Below are 26,869 nucleotides of genomic sequence, written 5' to 3'. Positions count from 1 at the left end.
TGAAAATCAAAGACAAAACATCAGAATAACTTGCTGGCAGAGCACTGATTTAGGGTTATACACTATGATTTCACATCTACTCTACAGCACGTTGGTGTGTCCTCTTTTTCTGCCCTCTCCCCCAGATTCCACTTCCTCGTCTACAAGATGAGGTCAACATGTTGTTTCCTTGTTACTATGGGAATTTGGATAAAATAAAGATAACTTCTCTACCCAATGCCTGGCACAAGCTGGGAGATTCAGGAATGGTAGCTTACTATTGCCCTCATCTGTTATTGGTTTGTTTTTGTTTCATTGACCACAGAACCAGAAAGAAAGGGGGAAGGAAAGAAGGGAGAGAAGGAAGAACAAAAAAAGAAAACTGTAGCTGGCTGAAGAGAGAACTTAGCAGTTAAGAGCACTGACTGCTCCTATAGACACCCCAGGTTCAATTCTCGGTACATACGTAGAGGCTCAAAGCTGTCTGTAACTCCAGTTCCAGGGAATCCAATGCCCTTTTCTGGCCTCTGAACACCAAGCACACATATGGTACAGACATACATGCAGGCAAACACTCATACACATAAAATGTAAAAATAAATAAAAATCAAACTTTTAAGTCATTTGATTCTCCACCTTCTGCCCTATTTTCCTCCAAAACTCATGGGAAAATGGCTTAAATTGGGCGTGTAATCACAGCATGTAAGAGGCAGAAGCAGGAAGACCAGGTCAGTGTCATCTTTGGCCACATTGAGATGCTGTCACATAAAGAAAAAAAAACTTTTAACTTGCATTAGTCCTATCTGCTGATTCTTTTACTAGTTCCTTGGCCACTGGAGGGTTCTGTGCAAAAGTTCTTAACAACCCCAATATCTTGAAAAGTGTTCCCTCTGCTTTCCTATTGCAATTTCAGCATTTTGGATTTTAGCTTGAGGTATTTAATTCACCTTGAGTTCACTTTTGTGCCTAGCAAGAGTTAAGGACCTAATTTCATTGTGCTGTAGTGGAATCCAGTTTTTCCTAATTTCTTCCTCCTAGATTTCATTGTTAGTATACAGGAGGACTACCTGAAAATAAAAAGTTTCTGCACAGCACATAAACTATTAACAACCGGCAGACAGCATGGGAGAAACCCTTTACCAGCTGTGCTTCAGACAGAGGATAATAGCCAGAATTCACCAAGCCAAGCAAACCTTAAGCACCCAGGAAACAAAACTGCCAGTCAAGAAGTGATGTAGCCACGTGAACAGACGTCTCAAGAGAAGCACAGACAGCCAATAACTATTTTTTTTAAGTGTTTAGTGTCCTTACTTATGAGAGAAATGCAAATTCAAACAACTTTGAGACATCACCTCATCTTATTCGGAATTACCGTTCCCAGGCAATCTGACGGATGCTGGAAAGATGCAGGAAGGAAGGTCCCTTATCCACTGCTGTGGGGGTGAGAGCCAGCATAGACATCATGGAAGTCAGTTTGGAGGTTCCTCAAAGTATTAAAAGCAGAACTAATATTATGGCCCAGTTATCTCATGCCTGGGTCTCCACAAAGGACTGCGTCCTGCCACAGAGATGAGCCCACGCCCATGTCCACTGCTTCTCTGTTTGCAATAATAAAGAAACAAAAGCAGTCTAGAGGCACATTAGCAGAAGGAGGGATGGTGAAAATGCGCCGCGTGTATATGATGGAATACTGGTCAGCTGGAAAGAAAAATGGAATGTGTAGGGAAATGGCTGTGCCAGGAAAATATAATGTTATCTAAGGTGACACAAAATCAGAAATGAAAGAAAGAGACCAAGAGAGGGTCACAGTAGGTGATGAGGAAGGATGGGGTGTAGGCCTCTCCCCTGCCTTATAGTGGATCTGTGAATTCAACATTCAATGCATTCAAGTAGCAAGAACCATTTTGCAGTTCAAAAGAATCCCACATGTGTTTCTCCTCCGAGGCAGTGCAGGGGAGGTTGATCCTTCTTTATAGCCCTCTGACCCTCAGCGCACTAGGAGCTAGACATGATGTCACTGAATGCATTTGTCACAACGACCAGAAGAAAAAACACTGGAAGGGTTTTATCGCCTGACTTATAACCTGACACTTCTCCCATTTTTTTTTTCTATTGAAAACTGTGTCAGATGATTCTAATAACAATGTTACTTAATATGTAAATTGTATTGCTATAACTGAGATGAAATACAGGATTTTTATAAAAGGAAGAAACAAAGGTAAAAAAAGGAAGGGAGCAAGACAGAGAAGCCCTTTAAAAGGTTTTCATATGCATACTATCTTCGGTTTTCCATCTGGTATTATTTCTGGGTCCCATTTGAATCTAGTTCTTTTAATCCCACGAGGATTACTGTTCCCTGATCACTTTTCCCCATCATGCACCAACCAGTGTTGAGCGCAGCAGGTACAAGATGCCAAGCCTGAAAGGCTAAGAGCACAGAAAAGGTTGCGGTTTTTTCACAGTTCCAGAAGCTAGAATTCCAAATTCAGAGTGTCAACAGAGGCACTAAAGAAGGCTTTCTAGACCTTTCTCCCAGCTTCTGGGGAGTCTTGACTCAAGGCAGCCATCTTTACATAGTATCCTCTATCTAATCACTGGGTATTAAAATTTATCAGTGAACCAGACGGAGGTAGCTCATGCCTTTAATTCTAGCACTCAGGAGGCAGAGGCAGGTTAATTTCCGTGTGTTTGAGGCCAGCCTGGTCTACAAGAGCTAGTTCCAGGACAGGCTCCAAAGTTACAGAGAAACCCTGTCTTGAGAAACAATAAACAAAACAAAACAAAAAAAAAAAAAGAAAGAAAGAAAAGAAAAACAACAAAATCCATCCATGAGCTTTGATGCTCAAATTTCTCTCTGCATTAGTCAGACTTTCTGTTACTGAGAAATTCTTAAATTGAGAAACTTCAATTATTGAAAGGAAAATTTATTTTGCCTCACAGACTAGGGGGTGTCAGCTGACTCCTTTGCTGTGGGCTCAGAGCAAGATACAGCACTTCAGCAGAGATGGCTGGTGTCAGAGCTGCTCACCTTATTAGCAGCCAGGAAGAACAGAGAACAAGAAGGAGGGAAGAAGATGCATCCTTCCATGGCATGTTCCAGAGATGACCTACTTCCTCCACCAAGGCCCAATTCACTGCCCACCTCCTCCCAATGATGCCCAATGAAGCATCAAGGAATTAAGAACCCGAATTTAGAATCTCAATAGGCTATCTGGGAGTGGAAGTTAGGAGAATATTATGGATATTAGACCAAGAAGGCAAAGAAAAAGGAAATAAATATTACTAAATAAATTCAGAATTAGTCTTGACACCCAAACAAGGAACCTTAAGAAGTTATGTTTTAACGAATTCATACAGTGTCTTTCTAGAACTGAAAGACACTTCTAGATCAGAAGACACCACCTGAAAGCAAACACACTTAGATACTTGAGCTCCAGGTGTAGTTCAGCCCCGGAGTGCTGGCTTTGCATGCACACCAACCCACCAACAATCCTGTGCACCACAAATAAAGATCGATCCCTATTTTCCCATAGTAAATTGTAAGATAGATAGATAGATAGATAGATAGATAGATAGATAGATAGATAGATAGGTAGATAGATAGATAGATAGACAGATAGATAGATGGATGGATAGATACATAAGATTAGCAGCTCTGGATATTAATTATTTTTAACTTTAATGAAATTTACATTTAAATTTAGGCACACTTTTAAAGATTTCATGAGATTATAAACTACTCGAATCCCCATCTAATGAATTAAAAATAGTTGCCCAAAGCATTGTGACACATCAGACCAAGCAGACCTAGCTTGTCACAGCCTAAGGAAAGGGGTTAAAATGGGTCCAAGCAATATCTTCAAGAACCTAAAGGAAATGACTTAATTCTATATCGTGTGAAACTGCGAACCCAGGACAAGGCTAATATAGCAATATTACACAAAATCTCAAAAATGTACCCTATGTACTCTCTACTTTAGAGCCAAAAATAGAATGTGCTTCCCCAAAATTAAAGAGTAAGCCCAGAAGGGGAAAAATATGGTATCCAGGCAACTGTGATCCATTGTAAGCACGATATTTGTTAAACCAGCAATCCTGAGTTCGATCCTTGTAACCCATATAATAGAAGAGAACTAATTCCCACTGGCTGTCCTCTGGCCTCCACACATGTGTACACACACACACAGGGGGAAGAATTAAATGTATAAAATAATAATAAATCCTTGATAGGAAATAGACTTCCAATATTTAGTACTACCATTTTTCAAATTTTTCTTATATATTAGAAATTGTTAGTATTCCTTTAAAAAAGAGAGAACTGATTCATATCGACTACAAGTAACTTTAAGTATCGACTAATTGCCCTGCATAGATGTGTGGCATGTGAAGGAAAACATTCAGCTGAGAAATTTACAAACCTATATAAGCTGAGAGGCGTGTCACAAAGACACGAAGAAAAGATGCCAGCTCATCCTGAAGAAGCTAGTGGCTTGATTTTTCAGTCAAAATACCAGTGATCCTTTTGTTGTTTCTCAGTTTTGAGCCTCCTGAATGCTGGGATCACAAGCATGCACCACCACACACGGTGGATTTGGCACTGGGGACCCAGCCTAGGGCTTCATGCATCCTAGGCAAGCGCTGTGCCAACTGAGTTACAGCCAGCTCTTAGTTTTGCTTTTAATAATTGGCCAAACTAGGAGGATGTGTTTGAGGGAGGCCCAGTACCAAGATGGTTCAAGCTCTGTTGGCTGAATAGTTGTATGGGTTTTGTTTGTTAGGTTTTTTTTTTTTTTTTAACATTGTACCATTTTGGAGATGAATGTTTCTTCTAGAATGGGAAAAAAGAACAGAAATTGTTACCTAGATAGCAGATGAAGTATTTACATTACAGACTGTTTCATCAGAATTTGCTGTGATGTCTGCTAGCACAAGTCAACAAGCCAACTTCTTCAGAGAAGTGCAGCCTGTACGGTCACAAGGGACCTACTCTCAGAATCTTCCTCCCAGTGCTTAAAGGCTCTGCCATTATGACCCCTGTGCTTAAAGGCTCTGCCATTATGACCCCTGTGTTTCCCTGTTAGACCCACCCCAGAGCTCGGGAATGAGACCTGAAAGCCATCAGAGAAAGGATGGATTTCTTAGCAAAGGATGCTTGGAAACAGATAGCCCCAGTTAAACTCTCATTTTACTCCATATAGTATATGAAGAACATAGCTGTATATTAAATTAAAACTCCGTGTCCAAGTTTGAATAGGAGCTGTGATAAATTTTATGTGTAAAAAGTATTCTCAAAGGCTGCAGAGATGGCCCAGCCATTAAGAACACTTCCCAACCCCAAGTCAAGCTCACTGCCTGTAACCCCAGCATCAAGTCAGGCTCACTGCCTGTAACCCCAACTCCAAGGATTCTGACACTCTCTTCTGGCCTTCAGCAGGACCTGCATTCATCTGCATAAACACAAACATATACTTACACATATTTAAAAAATAATAACAAATTTTTTATCAAATAATCTCATCTGGTTGTGGTAGTACACACTTAAAATCTTAGGTCCTGAGGAAGCTGATGAGGGTTGTGAATTTGAGGTAGTCCTGGGCAGTACACTGTGTTCAGGGCCAGCCTGGACTACATGGCAAGAGTCTGTCTAAAATTAAATAGCAAAAAAAATCCTAACAAATGTTTCCTAATATTATACATGTGTGGACCAGGAAACAAGAACCCAATGGCAGATGTTTCTAGGACCCAGATGTGGTCCTGAGATATTCTCTCCCCTAAAAGCCCCAGAGTTTCTCATGGAAAAGGTCAATTCTGGGGTGTTACACAGGAAACACACTACCATTATTTCTGGGAATGCCAGAGAGAAAATGTCAGAGCAGGAAGCAAGGAAGTCTAACAGAGACAGTACAAAGGTGAGACCTGGAGGAGCTTTCTATGACCACATATGGGACTCTCGGAGTGTCGCAGAGGCACGGTAACCATAACAAACAGCAGCATATTCTTGAGGCTATTTGCAGAAGTTCATGTTCACAGTCAGGACAGGAGAATGCAGTAGTCACCTGGGAAAACTTACTCCTCTGAAAGCCATCAGCGTCTGTCAAAAGAAGCATCCGCCCCACCATTGTTGTGAAATGAACCTCTGAGAACCAAAGAGTGAATGAGAATTTGTAGAAGAACCTGAGCTAATGGGTGGGCAAGAACCACACCTGGTTCAGCCATCCCCTAAAACAAAGTGACTCTGAGTAGTGAAACCCACCCACCTGCGAGAAACCAACTGTCCCCGAGCGAGCCTTCAGATCTACACCAAACGAAAGGATGGGTGCAGCCAGCAAGATCCAGACTGAGAGAAAGCTTTGATGGCAAGTGACTCAGTTTCCCCACCTGCGAGAACAAAACCAGAACACAAAAAAGGAATTAGGTCGAGGAGAAACAGCAGGTTTATCATGTGGTCCTTATTGGACCTTACTCAAATCAACTGCAAACGTAAACACAAGATAATCAGAGAAATTTAAACATTGGCTGGTTTTTGACATACATTATCTAAGAATTAGTATTAATTGCTTGGGGCTGTGGCAGCGGTAGTGTGAGTTCCTAACTCAGTTCATAAATATGTAGAGGTGTAAAGTGTTTGCCACCTGAATATGAGAGCCAGAGTGGATTCCCAGCATGCTCAGCAATGCCAAAGGGGTGTAGCAGCCCACCTAGAATGCAGTACTGCGGAGCAAGCTGGCTAGCTAGACTGATCGGGTCTGCAAGCTCTGGGTTCAAGTGAAAGACCCTGCCTCGACAGTAAGGGAAGTGTGACCAGGGAGACCAGAGGTAAACTGTTGACCTTTGCGTGAACATGCACACACACACACACATGATCCCACACACGTGAGGGGAACGCAGACTTTTGTACATGCATAAAGGTTGGGAATATATATCCTGGAGAAAAAAAGATGATTTGTTAAAAAAAAAAAAATTTGAATTTTTACAAAAGGTGATTTACCATTTAATTGATCGTAATGATAATAATTATTAAAACATACGAAAGTGAACATTTTACAAAATATTAATACTTAAAAATAAAACAGTGAGCATGTTTTTCATCGTATTTAATTGCAGCACCCAGGGTCAAGCCCATAGCTTTTCATGTTAAGCACATGCTGCACTACTGAACACTCAACCCCAAATCTGTTAATTTAGGAGTGGGACTTCCTGTGTGGCCAGGCCAGGCTCAGCGCTGACCTCAACTGTGGGTACACCCTGCACCCTGCTTTGTGTGTGTGTTTAAGGCATGATAACAGTAAGAGGTAAACTCAGAGGAGAGTGTTTGCACGTGTGCTTAGCTCCTTTTGTCTCTGTGACTGGACTCCTAAGAGCAAATGTCCGGGGGTTCCAGAGGTCTCCAGCCATGGCCATCTGGATCTGTTGTTTCTGGGTCACAATGAGGTAAAAAAAAAAAAAACATGGCAGAGAGTATGGAAGAACCAAGTTGCTTATCTTACAGTGGCAAAGAAATAGAAGGAGGAGACCGAAACAAGATACAGTCCCCAAGAACATGCCCACAGTGACCTACTTCATCTGGGCCCGATCTTTAGACGTTTCTACCACCTCTCAATAATGCCATAAACTGATGAACCCCGGGATGGAGGGATGACTCAGCAGTTAAAATCTCGCACTGTTCCCAGCACCTATGCCAGGCATCTCACCGCCACCTGAGCTCTAGTTCTGGGGGACTCAGCTCCCTTTTTTGTCTCCCTCAGGCACCCACACACATGTTGTGGCAGAGACTCACGTAGACACACATTTATACATGAATAAAAAAATTTTTAGTAAATCCTTAAAACATCTGAGGACTCCACCTGTATGTTAATACATTGATAAGGGTAGAATTTTCATGAGCCAGTCACCTCTCAGTGATTGGCCCACCATCTGGGGACCAAACCTTCAAGGTTTGCAAAACACAGCCTTGAATTACAACAATTAAAATGTTAAAATGCTTAATAATTTAAAGAAGTTAGTAATAATAGCTAACACATCATGCAGTAGAGCAGTGGGTCTCAACCTTCCCAATGCTGTGACCCTTTAATGCAGTTCCTCATGTTGTGGTGACCCCAACCATAAAATTATTTCATTGCTACTTCATAACTGTAATTTTGCTACTGTTATGAATCATAATGTAAATATCTGTGTTTTCTAATGGTTTTAGGTGACCCCTGAGAAAGGTTGGTTTAACCTCCAAAGGGATCATGACCCACGGTTTGAAAACTGCTACATTAGAATTCTTATAAGCATTCTCTAGAAGCTCTGTCAGTTCTTAATAAATGAAATAAAAGGGAAAAAACTGGATAGGCTGTTGCTTACCTATAAAGCCCAACACTTGAAAAATTGAAACAAAACCAGGAGTTTGGCTGGGCGGTGGTGGCTTTAATCCTAGCACTCGGGAGGCAGAGGCAGATGGGTCTCTGTGAGTTCAAGGCCAGTCTGGTCCATAAGAGCTAGTTCCAGGACAGGCTCCAAAACCACAGAGAAACTCTGTCAAAAAAAAGAAAGAAAGAAAGAAAGAAAGAAAGAAAGAAAGAAAGAAAGAAAGAAAAGAAAAGAAAACCAGGAGTTCAAGGTTCAAATTCAGCCTCTGTAAACAGACATTTCTGGTCCCAACCACCCAGTCCCTAATAACTAACTCAGAGACTGAATATGAATTATAAATGATCAACCAATAGCTCAGGCTTATTACTAGGTAACTCTTACATTTAAATTAACCCATATTCCTTATTTACCCTGTGCCACATGGTGGTACCTTTATTAATGTTCATCCTGCTCCTTCTGCCCTTCTTTTTCATAGCATTCTGAGTTTGGCTTTCCCTGCCTAACCTCTTCCTGCCCAGCCATAGGCCAGAGAACCTGTTTATTAAACCAATCACAGTGACATATATTCCTACAGTATACAGAAGGATTATTCTACAAGTGTCAGCTACCTAGTAAGCATGAGGCCAGTCAGGGCTGCATGAGACCCTGTATCATAACAAAGCAAAACAACAAAAATACTAGTATCCCATGCTCAGATGTAGAGGGATTCTCTTGCCCTCTCTCCTGTCGGCTACCAGGTGGAGAGGGCAGGAGGCAGTAGCAGCAGCAGATAACTTTATACCAGCCTGTAAGCATGATTAGAGACATCTCTCCAGGAGACAGACTTCTGGCGAATCAGTTCCATTTTATTCCAGAGTATAAGGAATATATAGGATTGGGGAACCTGGGGACAAACCCTAATTTGCATTAAGTGGCAGACTCCTACCACAAGGCTTTGTATGAGGCAGCAGGGTCCCATCAAAATGCCTAGAGCACTTGCATTATTATTACCATGTGAGTCACCAGGGGAAGAGCTTTTGCAGGGAACTATGTCAAGGGTCACCCTTGAGATAAATCAGGCTTCCTAGCCTCATCCTCCAGATAAGACTGGGTAGAAAGCAGGATGCTTCGCTGGGGAGGGAGGGAGTTCTGTGTTGTCGAGCTTAAACAAAGCTACCAGGCTGTGGTAGACTGCAACCTCTACCAGCCAGTGATGGCTTCCAACAGCCTGACACATATTTATGAAAGAATTCAAATAATCAAGAATCAAACACATATATTTATCCTCATAAGAGTTATAGTTGAAAGTGTACTAAACTGGGACATTCAAGGAAAAGGGCTTCTATGACTGATGAATGTATAGTAATTTATCAATAGGTAAGTTTATCAATAGATAAGTTGATTATTCATCACAGAGTACAAACTGCAGAGTAGTGTAATGCTAGTTAGCAAGAGAAGTAACCAATTATTTATGCACACAGTGTGAATGAATTTTAGGGTTCTATGCAGAGCAAAAGATTAAAATGCAAAATAGAGAGTGTATGTTTGAAGCTGCTTATGTTGACTTCTAGAACAAACAAAGCTTGTCTCTGCCTAAAGAAGTGCCTCGGATGCAAGTTTTCCTACAAGTTCGTGAGGAGCCCTCAGGCTCAAACTCGTCCCCTTCACTTACTTCCTTTCTCCTTTTGACTATGTAAATTTGACTTCAAAATCCATGTGTTCTGAGCAGAGCTAACAAAATGGCCAAAACGTTCACCCGCCAGCCTTAATTGGAAGGAGAGCTGGGCTACAACGCTGTATGTCAATGTGGTTCTAATTACGGGCAATAGTGAACACCAGCAGTAGTCTCAGTAATCATGAGAACGACATGTGCTGATATACATGTCCAACCTTTGTGTCGGAGAAACCAGTAAAGATCGTAAAGATCCTCGAAGCCTTGCTTCGTGTTTGGATTCCGTTTTCTCTACATCTCAGCTTTGACCTTCGAGTCTTCAAGTGCAGAGCGTGTGTCCTTCAGCGTCTGATGACCCCATTCTGCTCCGTGGCAATTTAATTCCTGCTTCACCTCCAGCTCCCAGCTCAGTGTTGAGCTGAGTCTTCCCTGCTCTGGATTAGGTCAAATCCCTGTACTAATTGCTTTTGCTGTGACTCTGACACAATACCTTAACAGGAGCAACGTAGAGAAGGAGCAGTTTCCTTCTGCGCATGGTCGCAGAGGGTTAAGTTTGTGAGCACCTGGTTCTGTTTCTGGGCTTAGAGTGACTGATTCGTGGCAGCATGCAGGGAGTGCTGAATGTACTTACTGAAGGAACAAGCAAGGAGATTTTTTTTTTATTAAATATTTCTGTTGCCTTTGGAACCCTACACCTCATACTGGGTCACCTTGCCCAGCCTTAACACATGGGAGGTACTTAGTCTTACTACAAGTTGATATGCTATGTTTTGTTGATACTCATGAAGGACCTGCCCTTTCCTATGCAGAAATGGAGGAGGAGCGGATTGGGAGGTGGGAACAGAGGGGAGAGGGGTTGGGAAGAGATGATGGAGAGAAAACTGTGGCCAGGATGTAAAATAAATAAATTTATTTTTAAGATTTTCCTGTTAACACAGCACACGTGTACTGATTTGGATACATCATCAGTTATTGTGAAGATTATAGTTCAATAGTATGCATAATAAAAATGCCCCCCAGAAGGAATTCAGCGTCTTTCCCTCTATTATAGCAGCACCCTCAACCACTGAGTGAGGAATTAAGTTGAGCAGAGTTCAAAGTCTCTTCCAGCTCCAACAACAAGCTATTTGTCCTTAGGAAACAAGCAAGCTATAGCAAGAAGACTAGTTTACATGTCTGCAAGAAACTTGGAATGTGTAAGTTGTCAAAACCAAAAAAGAAGCAGAATAATTCAATTGATCTCCAAAATTCATTTTAATATGTGACAACATAGGCTCTAGTCACAACACCACAAGTTTATTAGTTGGATGGAACTGGCTCTTTGCCTAACCAATCACAATTTTTCACAACCCGTGGTTAATTGTATCTTGACACTTGCATTGCCTACTATGAGCTTTTAGGATGTGACTGGTATTGGTATCAGCTATGTCTCTGCACCAGAGTTTCAATGTCCTCAAATGTAGCTCTAGCAAATAGAGGAGAGTCAACCTTTGAAACACTGTTTTTGGTTTGGTTTGTTTTTGTTCTGATTTGGACAGGATCTCTCTGTGTATCTCTAACTGTCCTGGTACTCACTCTGTAGACCAGGCTGACCTCGAACTCAGAGATTCGCCTGTCTCTGCCTCCTGAGTGCTGGGATTAAAGGTATGTGTCATCACCACCACTACCAGACTAAAACATTGTTTTTAATTCAAAGTGATGCATAAGCATTCAAATATAGCCAGCATTTCAAAACTCCTTATCAAGCAGATTGTAACAAAAAGTTAAATGTGGGGCCGGGCGGTGGTGGCGCACGCCTTTAATCCCAGCACTCGGGAGGCAGAGGCAGGAGGATCTCTGTGAGTTCGAGACCAGCCTGGTCTACAAGAGCTAGTTCCAGGACAGGCTCCAAAGCCACAGAGAAACCCTGTCTCGAAAAACCAAAAAAAAAAAAAAAAAAAAAAAGTTAAATGTGGGGACTGGAGAGATAGCTCAGAGGTTAAGAGCATTGACTGTTCTTCCAGAGGTCCTGAGTTCAATTCCCAGCGACCTAATGGTGGTTCACAACCATCTGTAGTGAGATCTGGTGCCCTCTTCTGGAGTGTAGGCATATGTGCAGGCAGAACACTATATGTGGCTAAACACCTTTGCAACACACACACTGAAAAACATGAAAATGTCACTGCTGTTGATGTGTTTGTGAAATGCGGCTTTCTCTTGCTGTTCCAGTGTTACCGCAGGCAGTCACCCAGTTTGAAGAACTGGTTGCGGTGGCAGAGACCCTGCTTAAGGGTGGGGGAGTGGCTTCCACACCTGCATCTACTCTCTGGAGATCAACCAACAACTCCTCCCCAGACTCCTTTGCCTCTCTATGCAGTAATTCCAACTCTAGTTCCAGCTCCCCAAGTTCCCTGAAGGCTGAGGAGGAGCAGCCTCCTGGTGAGAAGCAGGTTGGTTGGAATACCTCCTTCTGGGTCTCTGAAGACTGCTGAGCACAAAAACCAAAGAAGGGTGAAGCGGTGGGCACTCATCTCAATAACTCTGGGCAGATTTAGGTTCTGATCATTAGATCCCCAGTATAAAGAATATTTTTATTTTAGCGATGAGAGTAAATATTTGTGAAACAGAAACTGAATTTAGAAATTTAAAAGCAAATATTGGGAATAAACGCAGCTCTTGAACTCTATATTCTTGCATAGGTTATAGAAGTATTTCACATTAAAGGCGAAACTCTGTGTCACAGAGAGAACTGTGGGCCTCTGTATACCTCGTGTCCACAGCTATTGACGTTTTCCCTGATCCAGAAACAGGAAGTAAAAATGTAAAACTTTTGTTAAAATCAGGAATAAGCCTAAGAAAATAGCTCTGCCAAGGTGGTACTGAATGAGTGGTCTAGTATCAGAGTATCTGAATCTTTGTATATAACTTTCTGTTGCTGTGAACAGATTACCACAAATTACTGATTTCACAGACATGAATTTATGTTCTCAGGATCCAATACAGGGCTCACTGGTGTGAATCAGTGTGCAAGCAGGAACATTCTTTATGGGAGATTCTGAGAAGGAGTCTGGTTCCTACTTATTTGCATCATTATTATAGAATTTGGTTTCTAGTGTTTTTAGAAATTAATTTCCCACTTACTTCCTGGCTGCAGATTGGTTATTCCCATTTCTAAAACCCCTAATGCCTGGCTCAGGGCTCCACCCACCATCTCCCTTCACACTGGGCTCAGGGCTCCACCCACCATCTCACTTCACACCGGGCTCAGGGCTCCACCCACCAGCTCACTTCACACTGGGCTCAGGGCTCCACCCACCAGCTCACTTCACACTGGGCTCAGGGCTCCACCCACCAGCTCACTTCACACTGGGCTCAGGGCTCCACCCACCAGCTCACTTCACACTGGGCTCAGGGCTCCACCCACCAGCTCACTTCACACTGGACTCAGGGCTCCACCCACCAGCTCACTTCACACCGGGCTCAGGGCTCCACCTACCAGCTCACTTCACACCGGGCTCAGGGCTCCACCCACCAGCTCACTTCACACCGGGCTCAGGGCTCCACCCACCAGCTCACTTCACACTGGGCTCAGGGCTCCACCTACCAGCTCAAATCACACTGGGCTGACGGCTCCACCTATCATCTCACAGTCAAGCCCCGCACTTCCCATCTTTCGTCCTGTCCCTTTTCATCTTTTGCTCCTCTCTTCTACCCCCATCATCAGCTTTTAAGTTCTCACTGAGCCAACCTGACTGATTCAGAATAATCTTCCATCTCAAAATGCTTAACTTTCACTATGTTTGTACATTTTCAGTGGGGTAACATATCCACAGGAACCAGGGCTTAGGAGGGCGCATCTTCTGAGAGCCACGACTCTCCAAACATAAGTATGAAGCTTTGTGGATAGGGTTATTCTTAAGACATCACATTTAGATGGGCCAAGAAAAATTTGCATATATTCCAAGCAGATACCTCATAAAGGATAACAGATATTCCAAATGTTACTATTTCCTCCACCTGAAATGTAAACTATGTACTACAGTGCAAGATGCCACCTTAAAGAGCGCTGACATTTTATGGTATGTCTTAATTTGTATTGTTGTTTCTCTGGGTATCATCTCTTTTCTCTTTTTCTAATTTCAATTATCATTTCTTATTTTTTAGTTCAAGATTGAAAACTGGCAGATTGCACGTTGTAATAAGAGCAAGCCTCAGAAATTTATTAATGATTTAATGCAAGTTCTTTACACAACTGAATACATGGCCACACACAGTCTGACTGGGGCAAAATCCTCTACTTCAAGAGACAAAGTTGTAAAGCCAGCTATGAATCAGAATGAAGTTCAAGAAATCATAGGTGATAATTTGATCGCATTGATTTTCACATGACGGTTTTTTTCATTAAAATGGTTATTAAATCTGGGTGTGGTGGTGCATCCTTATCATCTCAACACTTGAGAGGTGGAGGTGGGGGGACCAGGAGTTTGACATCGTTCTGGGTGCATAACAGAGTCAGGAGCCAGCTGAGGCTGCATGAGCCCTTATCTCAAAGAGAAAAGAAGAAATCGTTGTTAAACTAAAAGTAAACTGTCTATAACTGAGAAGTTCAAGTTAATAAAACTCAAAGCTTCAGAAAGTTGCAGCTTTACTATTTTAAAATTTCAGGAACAACTTGTATTTCTTTCTTAGTTATATCCCCCATATATTGTTTGTTCCTAGAAAAAGATCATTTTAAACACATAGCTTTCAAATTAGTGAACCACCTTAAAAAACAATGATCTACCTTTTCCAGGTTTTGATTTGGCTTGGTTTTGCAAGCATCGAAAAAATTTAGAACATCTCTGACCAAGCTTTTGATGGACCATTTCTTAGTTAACAAGTGATCAACTTATGTTGACTAACGTTAGAAAAGAATAGAAATCAGTCCATGACATTCAGAGCAAAAAGCATGCAGTCCATAGCAAGCAGGAGAGTTACAACTGAATGATGTCATAGGAAGACGTGCATATATGGTGTGTTTATAGTGTCACCTTTCTGTTAGCTTTGGCTGTGCTTCCAAAACCTGGGTGCATCCATCTGCTTAAACATGCCTGACAATTCGGGCTACGTCTGTAAATCTGAAACACACCCATGCTTTGCCTTAGTTCATAGGATGCAAACCCCTCATGAAATGACTCACATGCCGCGGTGATCTTTTACAGGAATAACGAAGCAGGTATTTCCCAGCGCAGATGACATTTCCATCAGAAGGATGATAGGACAGAAACTCAATAACTGCACCAAGAAGCCGAATGTGGGCAAAACTCTTAACTCTCAGGATATTAAGTAGCCCTAATGGTACGTCTTTCTAATGCTCGTGCGTCTCAACATAACAAAGTCTGTTCTGCAGTTATCTGTGGGCTGGCATTTCCCAGACGCTCAGCTAGGGGGCACTAGTGGCCGTAAGATGCTACTAGGTGCCCCCGTGAGTGTGAGGAGAACTGGGGAAGGGGCTAAATTTGGGAAGCGCTGAGTTCTGTCAGAAAACTGTCTCTTTCCCTGACCAAACCTCTAATATATTGGCATGGGTATTGGTAGATGAAAATCATTTGTTATAATTTAATGTTTTTTTTTTTCAAAAGTCAGGCATTGCCGTCTGCAAACACGTGAGGTGGAATTTGGCCACTTCAGTTTCGCAGTGAATCATTGTATGTTTCTATTCGATGTACTCCCAAAGGGCCACGAGTTAAAGGCCTTGTCTCCTGGTTGGTGCTTTGGGGAGATGTTAGGAACTCTGGAAGTGTGGGCCTCATGGGAGGTCTCCTGGTTATTGAGGCATGAAGGAGACTGAGAGACCCTGGTCTCCTTCTCTTACACGTCCACTGGGGAACTTGTGAAGATCAACACACGCGCTTGTACTATTCTTGGTTTCATTGACTCACGGAGGTGTGCAGAACCAACAACATAGTAAGGTTCGTGTGAGATTGAGATAGAAAAGTCCCCACCCCTTTTTACATCTGTTTACTTTGCCTGCGCACACATAGGTGCACATGACCCCGTGTGCCACCACAATGCAGCTGCGAAGGTCAGAGAACATGTTACAGGAGTTCTCTCCTGTCACAGTCTGGGTTCTGGGGATCGAACTCAGGCCATTTGGTTTGACAGCAAGTGCCTTTACCTACTGAATTGTCTCGCCATTCTAACCCCATTTTCCCAATCCTCTATTTTCATCGTGGGCAGTTCTGGGGATTGAACCCAGGCCCCTCATTTGCTAGGCAAGTGCTATACCACTGATGTAATCCTCAACTTTCAACTTTTCTGCTGTCTTTGACTTTTGTTTTGCCTGTTCTTTGCCTAAATGCTACCTTCTATGTGACTTTACCTGCCTTCATTCCTTGTGACTGTGTTTCACAAAAGTTATGGAACTCCATATACTGTAGTAGTTCCGTCTCCTGCCCATGACTATCACCCCATCATCCCGGAGGGTCTTGTTTCTACGTTATTCTACTCTGGTAACAGTAAGCTTTTATTTTCTTCTAAAAATAGGCAAAAGCGGGGGCTGGAGAGATGGCTCAGTGGTTAACAGTGCTGCCTGCTCTTCCAGAGATCATGAGTTCAATTCCCAGCAACCGTGTGGTGGCTCACAACCATCTGTAAGGAGATCTGGTGCCCTCTTCTGGCCTGCAGGCATACATGCAGGCAGAACATTGTATACAGAATAAACATATAAATCTTTTTTAAAAATTGGCAAAAAAAAAAAAAATACCCAACAACAAAAAGCCCTACATGTAATAGCAGCAGTAGAGTCTTTAAGCTCAAGCGCACTACTAGGTTACCTTGAAGATTACAGCAAGTGAAGATATTTGTTTCCTTCTTATACCTTGTTTCTAACTTTAACCACATGGTGAATTTTATCTCTTACTGTGAAATTATTGCTTATGCCTGCCCCAGAACGTCTCATATTGGCCTCAGGTTGCTCAGTATCTTATTGTTATGAAGAGACACATGACCCTGGCAACTCTTATAAAGGAAAACATCTCATTTGGGGCTGGCTTCCAGTTCAGAGGCTTAGTCCAACATCATCATGGCAAGAGGCATGGCGGCATGCAGGCAGACATGGTGCTGGAGAAGGAGCTGAGAGTTCTACATCCTGATCTGCAGGCAGCAGCAGGAGACTGCCACACTAGGTCTAGCTTGAGCATATAAGACCTCAAAGCCTGCCTCTACAATGACATGCTTCCTCCAACAAGGCTATACCTCCAAATAGTGCCACTCCCTATGAGAAACACTTGAGTCTGTGGGGGCCATTCCTATTCAAACCATGGCACCTGGTCTCCCTGGTGTCTAACAACCATGTTTCTTCTATTGCTATATAGCCAGCTCTTCAAGTTCATACAGTTCTCTTGTTGAGCACATTATTATATTTCAGAATTCCATATAGTATCATAGTGCCCCCATTCTATGCATTTTAATACCGTAAACTGCCAAGCAAAGACACAACAGACATCTCTGACTATAGCAGCCACCAAAGTGAATGAGTGTTAGAAGATTTTTAGGTCAGTTTTGCTTGTCCTTGCCAACAACAGTGTGATTACATCACCTTTATCTGCATTAATTCAAATCAAACCAAAGGAGCAGGATGTAGTTGTTTGTGCCTGTAATCCAACAAACAAAAGACTCTTGAGTTTTAGGCTAGCCTGAGCTACGTAGTCCTAGATTATGCTGGCCTTTAAGGCAAGACTTTGCCTCATCAAAATTGAAATAAATGACACTTGTTGTTTGATGAACAGAATCTGTTCCTTTGCCTCCTGGGTCTGGACCTGTGTGTGTGTGTGTGTGTGTGTGTGTGTGTGTGTGTGTGTGTGTGTGTGTATGTATAGTCATGATTGTATTCATTCTATCAGTTCTGTTCCTCTAGGGAACCCTGACACAATGACTTTGCTAGCGTTCTTGTCAACAGAGAGATTCAGATGTCTATTAGGCCCCAGAGCCTAACAGCCTGCCATTCTCTTTGTGTGGCTGGGTCTGGCTCAGGATGTCATTGGTTGATGTAATTTTGAAAGGACAGCTACTTTCCAGCCAAGTTCCCTTTATTTGAGGGAAGAGCTAAATCCTGTCTTCGTTTTGAAAAACCAGTTTGTTCTCATCCCTTGAGTGCCCTCTAGTGGCGTACATGTACATTGCTAAGAGCTCTCAGATAATCAATCTATTTATTTATTTATTTATTATTATTATTATTATTATTATTTTGGTTTTTCGAGACAGGGTTTCTCTGTGGTTTTGGAGCCTGTCCTGGAACTAGCTCTTGTAGACCAGGCTGGTCTCGAACTCACAGAGATCCGCCTGCCTCTGCCTCCCGAGTGCTGGGATTAAAGGCGTGCGCCACCACCGCCCGGTCGATCTTATAAAAGGCCTTTTCCTAGTTCTTCCTGTTTGTGTCTCACGTGAGCTAAAGGTTTAATTTCTAAGGATTGAAGAGTCCTAGGCTATCACTTATGTACCATCTAAAGGCCAAAGAGCCTTCTTCTGAAATTCTCAACGCTGTCTGACTCTTGCAGAATATTTCTTATGCTTCTGCTATAACAATGATTTCGTACAATGTTGTTTAAACAGAGGTCTAAGGATATTTTGTCCTGTTGCTCCTATCAGAGGATGTTTTGAAGTGTCTGGAGATCATTTGGCTTTCACATCTGGGTACCACTAGTGGCATTTATCAGCAAGCAGTGCCACCAAACAGCGTACAACTCATACAAAAGCCTCTCATCTCCTCCTCCCAGCATAGATCCACCCACATCATCATTGTTGGTTTTGTTTTGTTTTGTTTTTGAGATAGGATATCTCTGTGTAGCCCTGGCTATCCTGGAACCCATTCTGTAGACCAGGCTGGCCTCGAATTCACAGAGTTCCAATAGCCTCTGCCTCCTGAGTGCTGGGGTTAAAGAAGTGGGACATTACCACTAAGCATTGTATGTTAACTTTGTAGCATGCGACTTTGCTGAAAGTGTTTATCAGCTGTAGAAGTTGCCTGGTGGAACTTTTAGGGTCACTAATATATACTGTCATATCATCTGCAAATAAAGATACTTTGTTTTCCTCCCTAACCTATTTGTATCCCCTTCAGCTCCTTCAGTCGTCCTCTTGCTAAAGCTAAGATTCCAAGTACTAAATTGACTAGGTATGGAGAGAGAGGATTATGTCAATTTCAGCCCTGTTTGATTTTCTCTTGCTATCTTCTCCTTTTGGGTGTTATTTCTTCTTTTTGCCCTAGAGTTTTCAATTGTGCTGTTAAGTTACTAACGGGATCTCTCACCCACCTTTTAACGTAGACACTTAGTGCAATGAAATCGCCTCTTCGAGCCACCTTCATTGTGTCCCCATAAGTTTGAGTATGCTGTGTTTTCATTTCCACTCAATTCAGAAAGTCTTTCATTTTTTTACTAATTTCTGTCTTGACCCATTTAGCATTCAGTAGAAAGTTGCTCAGTTTCCGTGAGTTTGTAAGCTGTTTTTTCTATTGTTGCTCAACTTTAATCCGTAGTGGTCAGATAGAGTGCATTCAATTTTCTTGTATCTGTTGTGTCCAAGTATGTGGTCAGTTTTGGAAAAAGTCTCATGAGCTGCTGAGAAGAAGGTATGTTATTCTGTGTTTGGGTGAAATATTCTGTAAATATCTGTTAGGTCCATTTGATATATTGTGTCAGCACCATCATTTTTCTGTTTCGTTTTTGTCTGGATGATCTATGTATTAGCAAGGGTGAGGTACTGATTATCAAAGTTTGAGGATCAATATGTTATTTATACTAGTGTTTTGGGTTTTTTTTTACACCCCACAATGCCCTGAGTATTGTTTTTTTCCCATCTCTTCTGATTATTTCTATTTTGAAGTCTACTTTGTCAGTGTTGAAATGGCTATGATAAGCTTTCTTCTTAGGTCCATTGGCTTGGAGTATCTTTTTCCAGTCTTTACCCTGAGGTAGTGTCTATCCATGATGTTGAGGTTGTTTCTTGGATGCAGCAGCAGATGAATCCTGTTTTCACATTCATTCTGTTAGTCTGTGTCTTTTTACTGGGGAATTGAGATCGCTGATATTGAGAGATATCAGTGGCCAATGATTGCTGGTTTCCTGTTATTTACACATGCTGTTTGAAGGTCTTTTTCTTGTGCTTCGGCTATGTTGGAATAGTCAAGGTCTGCTGTGGTAGGATTACTGGCCTGTAGTTAACACATATTGTTCTGGCTGTAATGGATTTTACTGGGGGCTAAACGGATTTTACATCTGGGTTTAGGATGATTGTAATTCTAGATACTGATATCTAGTCTTGTCTTTGTAGGGTGATTGTTTTGATCCTTGGTTTTGGTTGCCCCTTCTGGTTCTTAGGGGAGTCTGGTGACTGTGGGTTTCCTGGTAGGAAATGCTTCTAGGATCCTGCCGGGTATGGCCTCTGGGGGCTCTGGTTCAAATGTGTTTCTCCTATTGGGAGCTGACATTTAGGAATAGAGATGATGGTCTGCTTGCTTCCCTGGAAGAGGCTGGCAGGTCCTCAGGGAATGCCTGAGGGACTTGGAGGGTGACACAGAGGGATGGAGCGGTGAGGGAGGCTGTAGGAGAAGATCTTTATGATCTGCTGGAGATGGGGGCAGAGAGGACAGGGAGGCCACAGTGGACGGTCTGCTGCAGAGCTGGGGGTGAGACTGAGGGCTGGATTTGAAGTGGTGTGGGGAGTGAAGGTCTGAAGATCGCTTACCTGCTTTCTTCTCTTCTGGGTTTTGAATCAGGGAAACCAGGTATGGAGAACTGGTAGCCGCCATTAAACAACAAATAAACATTACTTTAAAATGTTATACAGAATTGTTGGTTGATGGAGGAAGGTCGTTGGTTAAATAATAAAGAAACTGCTTGGTCCTCATAGGTTAGAACATAGGTGGGTGGAGTAAACAGAATAGAACGCTGGGAGGAAGAGGAAGTGAGCTCAGATGCAGGGCAGCTCCTCTCAGAGCAGAAGCAATGAAGCAAGCCGCCAGGTCAGACATGCTGAATCTTTCCTGGTAAGACTGGTGCTACACAGATTATTAGAGATGGGTTGATCGGGATATGAGAATTAGCCAGTAAGGGTTAGAGCTAATGGGCCAAGCAGTGTTTAAAAGAATACAGTTTGTGTGTCGTTATTTTGGGGCATAAGCTAGCCATGCGACCGGGAGCTGGGGCAGCATGAACACAGCCAGCAGCTCCCCACTACAGTTGGTGACTTTTTAAAGTGCTTCATTGGTATAGGGGATTCATTTTACCATGTTTTAAAATTTAGCTAATACAATTTAATCATCTCAAATAAAAATTAACTTAAAATATTTAAGTGTTTTCTACACTGGAATTCCTCTAAATAAACTATAAAACAATTCACAGTACATCTCAATAACAATAATTCTTGTCTTTAACCCAAATTTGCACCTCTTTGAAATTTGTTTTTTTATGACTACAGGTATCTTAAAATAAAGCATGTTTGGTTTTACGTCAACCATTGGATTTTGCTGGAGAATCTGAGACACATCAGAGACCGGCTGTATGGCGTCTGTAGAACCCATGGCCTTTCTGGTGGAGCAAGACTGGCCGAAGAAGCTGCATGCAGAGTCCATACTAATTGCTAGCGATGCATCAATCCAGAGAATGTCTGTCAAACACGCATGCGATATGGTTTCCTTGGAAATACGCATTTCTCGCAGCCCCAAATACTTCCCTGTACAACTAACGTAAGATAATATAAGCTCTTATCGTAGCAACAAAAGCATCTACCCTCCAAATCGGTCAACGTCCTCCACAAACAGCGTGCATTACTACCATCGGTGATTCCCCATGATGCTGTTTGTTTGCGTTTTTGATGTAGCAAGCGTGTTGAGTGGAAATACAATTGAAATAATACGTTTACAAATACAAAAGGAGCAACATGAGCCTAAGCGATGATAACCGCATCTAACCAAGTGGTGATGATGTAACATTAAGGTGAATAGGATTATGGGGAAAAAAAAAACAAAAACGTAAAAATCTTTTCAATATTAAGTTGTCCAAACACAATCCTAAAAGCCCCAAATCCCATTTTTGTTTGTTAAAATGATGAACTGAATTTTATAATAGACTCTTAGTCTGTGAAGCAGACATACCTCCCAATATTCATTGTCCAAAGTGTACTAGTTACAGATTGTAATGTTAAACAACAATATTACCTAAAGTATACTTAGGGCATAGCATCATGTTTGATCAGCTGTGATGCTAAACTGCTTAATTTTAACATGTTTATTTCCACTCTAACAGAAGGGAAGTGAATTGGAAAAAAATACTGCTTTAATAATGGCACAGGAAAAAATGTCATTTTGTAAATCAACAAAAGATAAAATATTCTTCAGAGACTTTTCACTTCATGGCAGATCACCTATCTACTCTGCAATATGAAACTATATTTTTTTCCTCCCTCCCTCTCTCTTTCTCTCACTTTCTTCTTTTCTTTCTTTTTCTTACTTTTTTTTTCCAAAGCAGGGTTTCTCTGTGTAGGTCTGGCTATCCTGGAACAAACTGTAGATCAGGATGGCCTTGAATTCATGGATCTGCCTGCCTCTGCCTCCCAAAATCTGGGATTGATGGTGTGTGCCACCATGCCCGGTGAGACTCTGCTTCTTGAGTGTGTAAAGTGATGTTGGAGCTTGGAGAGGGGACCCCTAAAGTGCAGCGCACCCAGGAAGTACTCGGTAAAGGGTGCTTGATAACCGTACAGTCATACAGAACAGTTATTCTCAATTAAATAAATTATGCAACATTTGCTACTTTTAATTAAATAAAGTTTAACTCCATTGAAAACCATTGCACTTTTTATTGTTCTTTTTGTTTCATAATGCATTATATTCAGGGCAAACAAATTTTACTCTTTTAACCTCTTTTAGCCCTCAGAGTATAAGTTGTCTGATGCAATGCTCTGAATAAAGTTGGCTATTGCATGAGATATCAGTCCACGTCATTTATTGGCTCCATTCTTCCAGGTCCCACCACCTCTAGAGTGATAAATGTGAGTGGCACCCAAACAGGAAGATAGCATAGTTGGGACCCTCACAGGGGGAGGTGAGTGAGAATAACAGGGCAGAAACCAGGGAAGGCTTTGCCTTATATCAAGATTTTGTGTCATTTTTTAAAGGAAGAAGGAGCACAAGTATCCCAACTATTAGATTGCTTGCAAGTTATTTATAATTACAATTCCTGGCTTACAGAAGAAGGAACTTTAGATAAAGAAGTATGAGACAGTATCCAAAAAAAAAAATATTGAAAAGGCATATGAAGGAGGGGCAGGGGGATCCCTGTTCAATTTTGAGTCTCTTGGCCATTAATTAGGACCGTTACCAGAAGTATTTAAGGAAGATAAAAAGGATATTAATCGTGAGTAAGAGATAATTAATTCCTTGAATGAATATAAACTGGATGATCAAACCTTAAAATTGGTAAAAGGGGCAAAAAAAGAAGAAGGGTAGCTGATTTCAGGACTAGTTATATTAAAATCATGCCAAGTCCCTGTAAGCGTTATGCTGATTTCATATGGAGACCCAAAGATGCTATTGAGAAACAAGTCAAAGAGGAACAATTCAAGAGCTATTGTTAAAACAGCTGGTTTATGGTGATGCCAATCAAGATTGCCGAGGAATAATCAGAGGAGAGGAGGAATGTTTTGGACTTTCTGATAGTCATGTAGCAACATAGGGACCTACAAACAGAGCTTTAGAAACTATGCTGTTCAAAGACAAATGTCAGCAAAGTGTCTCAATTCCCCCTGATGGGCCACTTAAGGAAACAATGTAAATTGCTCTTACAACAAATAATGCTCAAAATGGGTGAATTCCTGGTATATGCCTCAAACGCAAGAAAGGAAAACACTGGGCTAAGGAATGCTGATCTAAATATGGTAAGGATGGCAATACATTGGCTAGCAACAATACCAGTAAACAACAGGGAAACATTATTGCCCCCTCCCTTCAGGCCCTGCAAAATTAGAGAACTTAAGTCTAGAAACAGTAACATTTGTGCCAGCTTCAGGTTGCAATCTACCCAGTTCTTTTCTTACAAGCTGCTGCTCAAGAAAGTACTGCTGTTCAGATTCCTTGCCCTAAAGATACCGCCATTTCACCTCTTCAATGTCCTTTTAAGTTATATACAGAATATTGGGGACCTATACTGCATAGCACAGTTGGACTTTCATTGGGTCACAGTAGTTTATCCATGAAAAGAATCATGGTTCACACAGGAGTCACTGATAAAGATTACGTAGGGGAAATTACAGTCATGATCCCAGGGCCCACTGATTGGCAATTTAAAGCCAGAGGGAGAAAATTGGAGTTACTATTATTGTCTTATATAGGAACAGTGTAGTTTGTGAGGGAGGATTTTCATTACATATAAAGCTGCATCTTTTAGCACTTTTGAAGGAAAGTGATAAGCCATTGTTGGATTCAAAATTAAAAGTTTTACAGGATTAATGATTCCTGAAGTTCATGTCTTCTATCATAACCATAGAATAGCCTTCCCAGTGGTGTGCTGTGGAGTTACATTCAACCCTAAGAGGGTTGGGAACTATGAGCTGTAACAAGGTTAAACAAAGTGTGCTACAAAATTATAATGCATAGGTCTATGCTCTGTATGATCAGTGTTTTGATTATTATGTAGCAGGGAAGTTTTTCTCCTGGTCCAATCTGTTTGGTGTCTTGTAAGCTTTTCATATCTTTATAGGCATCTTCTTCTTTAAGTTAGTGTATTAGTTAGGGTTTACTTTTGCTGTGAACAGACACCATGACCACGGCAACTCTTATAAAGAGAATATTTAATTGAGGGGGCTTGCTTACAGTTTCAGAGGTTCAGTCAATTACCATCATGGCAGGGAGCATGGCGCCATGCAGGCAGAAGTGGTGCTGGAACTAAGAGTGCTACATCTTGCAGGCAACAGGAAATCAGCTGACTCCCTGGGTGGTATCCTGAGCATAAGAAACCTCAGAGCCCGCCCCCACAGTGACACACTTCCTCCAAGGCCATACTTACTCCAACAAAATCACACCTCTTAATAGTGCCACTCCTTATGGGATTAAGGGGTCAATTACATTCAAACTACCACAGTTAGGAAATTTTTCTTCTATGATTTTGTTGAAGATACTTTCTGAACCTTTGAACTGGGATTCTTCTCCTTCCTCTATTCCTATATTCTTAGATTTGGTTTTTTCATAATGTCCCAGATTTTCTAAATGATTTGTGTCAGGACTTCTTAGCTTTAACATTTTCTGTGACTGATGTATCCATTTCTTTTATTTTTTTTCTTCAGTGCCTGAGATTCTTTTATCTCTTGTATTTTATTGGTGAAACTTGCTGTTTAGCTGGGAACCCCACTTTGGCCCCACCTCGCTCTCTCCAGACCCTACCAAGTGGGGGTTCCTCCCATGAAGCTGCTCATAGAACTAGCCTACAGGATATTTAAGACCTGGTCCCTAGGCCTGTCATGTGATTTCTCTCCTGCTTCCCCCAGATCACCTGGGGATGCTTTGCACAGATTAAACCTGGTCTTATTAATTCAGAGTGGTTTGCTTTATTGCATTGACCGACAGATCCACAACCAGGGGGTTCAAAATACTTATTACTTGCCTCTGTAGTTTTTATTCAAATTCCTAAATTTTTCTTTTCTAGAATTTCCTCATTTTGTATTTTCTTTATTGCTTCTATTTCCATTTTTAACTTTGTTTTCTTCATGTTTGCTTTTTCTTGACTTTCTTTAAGGGATTTATTCATTTCCTCCTATTGGTTGATTGTGTTTCCTGGATTTCTTTAAGGAATTTATTCATTTCCTCTTTAAAGATCTCTGTCATGTTCATACAGTTGGTCTTAAGGTCTTTTTCTTGTGCTTCAGCAATGTTGGAATATTCGATATCTGCTGTGGTAAGCTATCTGGGCTCTAGTGGAGACATATTGTTCTGGATGTTATTGATGTGCTTTTCATACTGGGGTATAGGCATCTGGGTTTGGAATGATTTTAATTCTAGGTACTTGATATCTGGTCTTGTCTTTATTGGGTGGGTATTTTGTTCTTTGGTTTCTGTTTCCTCTCTGGATATTCAGAGAGTGTGTTGGCTGTTTTACTGTTGAAGGGTCCAAGGATAAGAATATAACATGTAGAATCCAAAAATAGGAATGTAGAAATAAAGAAATATAAAGTTGTAAACCTAGGAGAATGAGAAGAGACTGTCAGCAGCTTTCTCAGCAGTTTGAGGATTAACTACTAACAGTGGGTTATTTCGCTTTACAACCCATAGCTCTATTTACAAGGCCAAAGCATCTCTCTACAAACTGAGAGGTGGCCTATGAATATGAACTGCGTCAACTTTTAGGAGATAGATATATGACTTCTGGGTTGTACATTATCCCTGCTGTATGAAACTGGCAGCATCAAAGGGGAGACCACAGGGCTTCAGGAAACACTATCTGGAAGTACCAAGAAAGACAGTAGAATAAGTACAAACACTAGTTTAACTTAAAAACCTCTGTTAATGGAGATTATACAGTAAGGCAGTCTGTATCTGAGTTTTACCTTGAGATTGTAAAAATTCCTTTGTTCAGACCTAATGTTTGGTGCCCCTACTATAAAAATGTGGGTTCAGAAACCAGCCTCCGCCACAACCTTATCGAAAAAACAAAACAAAAAGAACAACTCTGACTGTGGTCTCAACTAGCTGATAAGCTTTCTGTGCCCCATAGGGATTTTTTCCCCTGGATTCTAGCTTCTGGAATAAAGAGACAGCACTGGATAAACCTCATATATTGTCTTCAGAGGCAAAGAAAGAACTACAGCTATTTGAATCCAGACTAAAAGAGGCATTTGTATGTTGTATGTATTCTTCACTGCCTTTGAAGTTATTTTCCA

General features: G+C 41.5%; 1 protein-coding gene across 2 annotated transcripts in view; it reads left to right on the top strand.

The window, feature by feature from the left end:
- Bend6 (BEN domain containing 6) overlaps positions 1 to 22,927 on the top strand; it is a 55,600-nt gene extending 32,673 nt beyond the window's left edge. For both annotated transcript variants that reach the window (XM_057751261.1, XM_057751262.1), the window contains 4 exons: positions 12,191 to 12,411; positions 14,126 to 14,318; positions 15,163 to 15,298; positions 21,419 to 22,927. In XM_057751261.1, coding sequence (XP_057607244.1) covers positions 12,191 to 12,411; positions 14,126 to 14,318; positions 15,163 to 15,290 — 542 coding nt within the window. In that variant the 3' untranslated portion in view covers positions 15,291 to 15,298; positions 21,419 to 22,927. The remainder of the gene's footprint in view (positions 1 to 12,190; positions 12,412 to 14,125; positions 14,319 to 15,162; positions 15,299 to 21,418) is intronic.
- The last annotated feature ends 3,942 nt before the right edge of the window (positions 22,928 to 26,869 follow it).

The sequence above is a fragment of the Chionomys nivalis genome, chromosome 19 (genome assembly GCF_950005125.1).
Source record: "Chionomys nivalis chromosome 19, mChiNiv1.1, whole genome shotgun sequence".
Classification (NCBI taxonomy): domain Eukaryota; kingdom Metazoa; phylum Chordata; class Mammalia; order Rodentia; family Cricetidae; genus Chionomys; species Chionomys nivalis.
The sequence above is the reverse complement of the archived record's forward strand: the minus strand, read 5'-3'. Positions and strand labels throughout refer to the sequence as shown.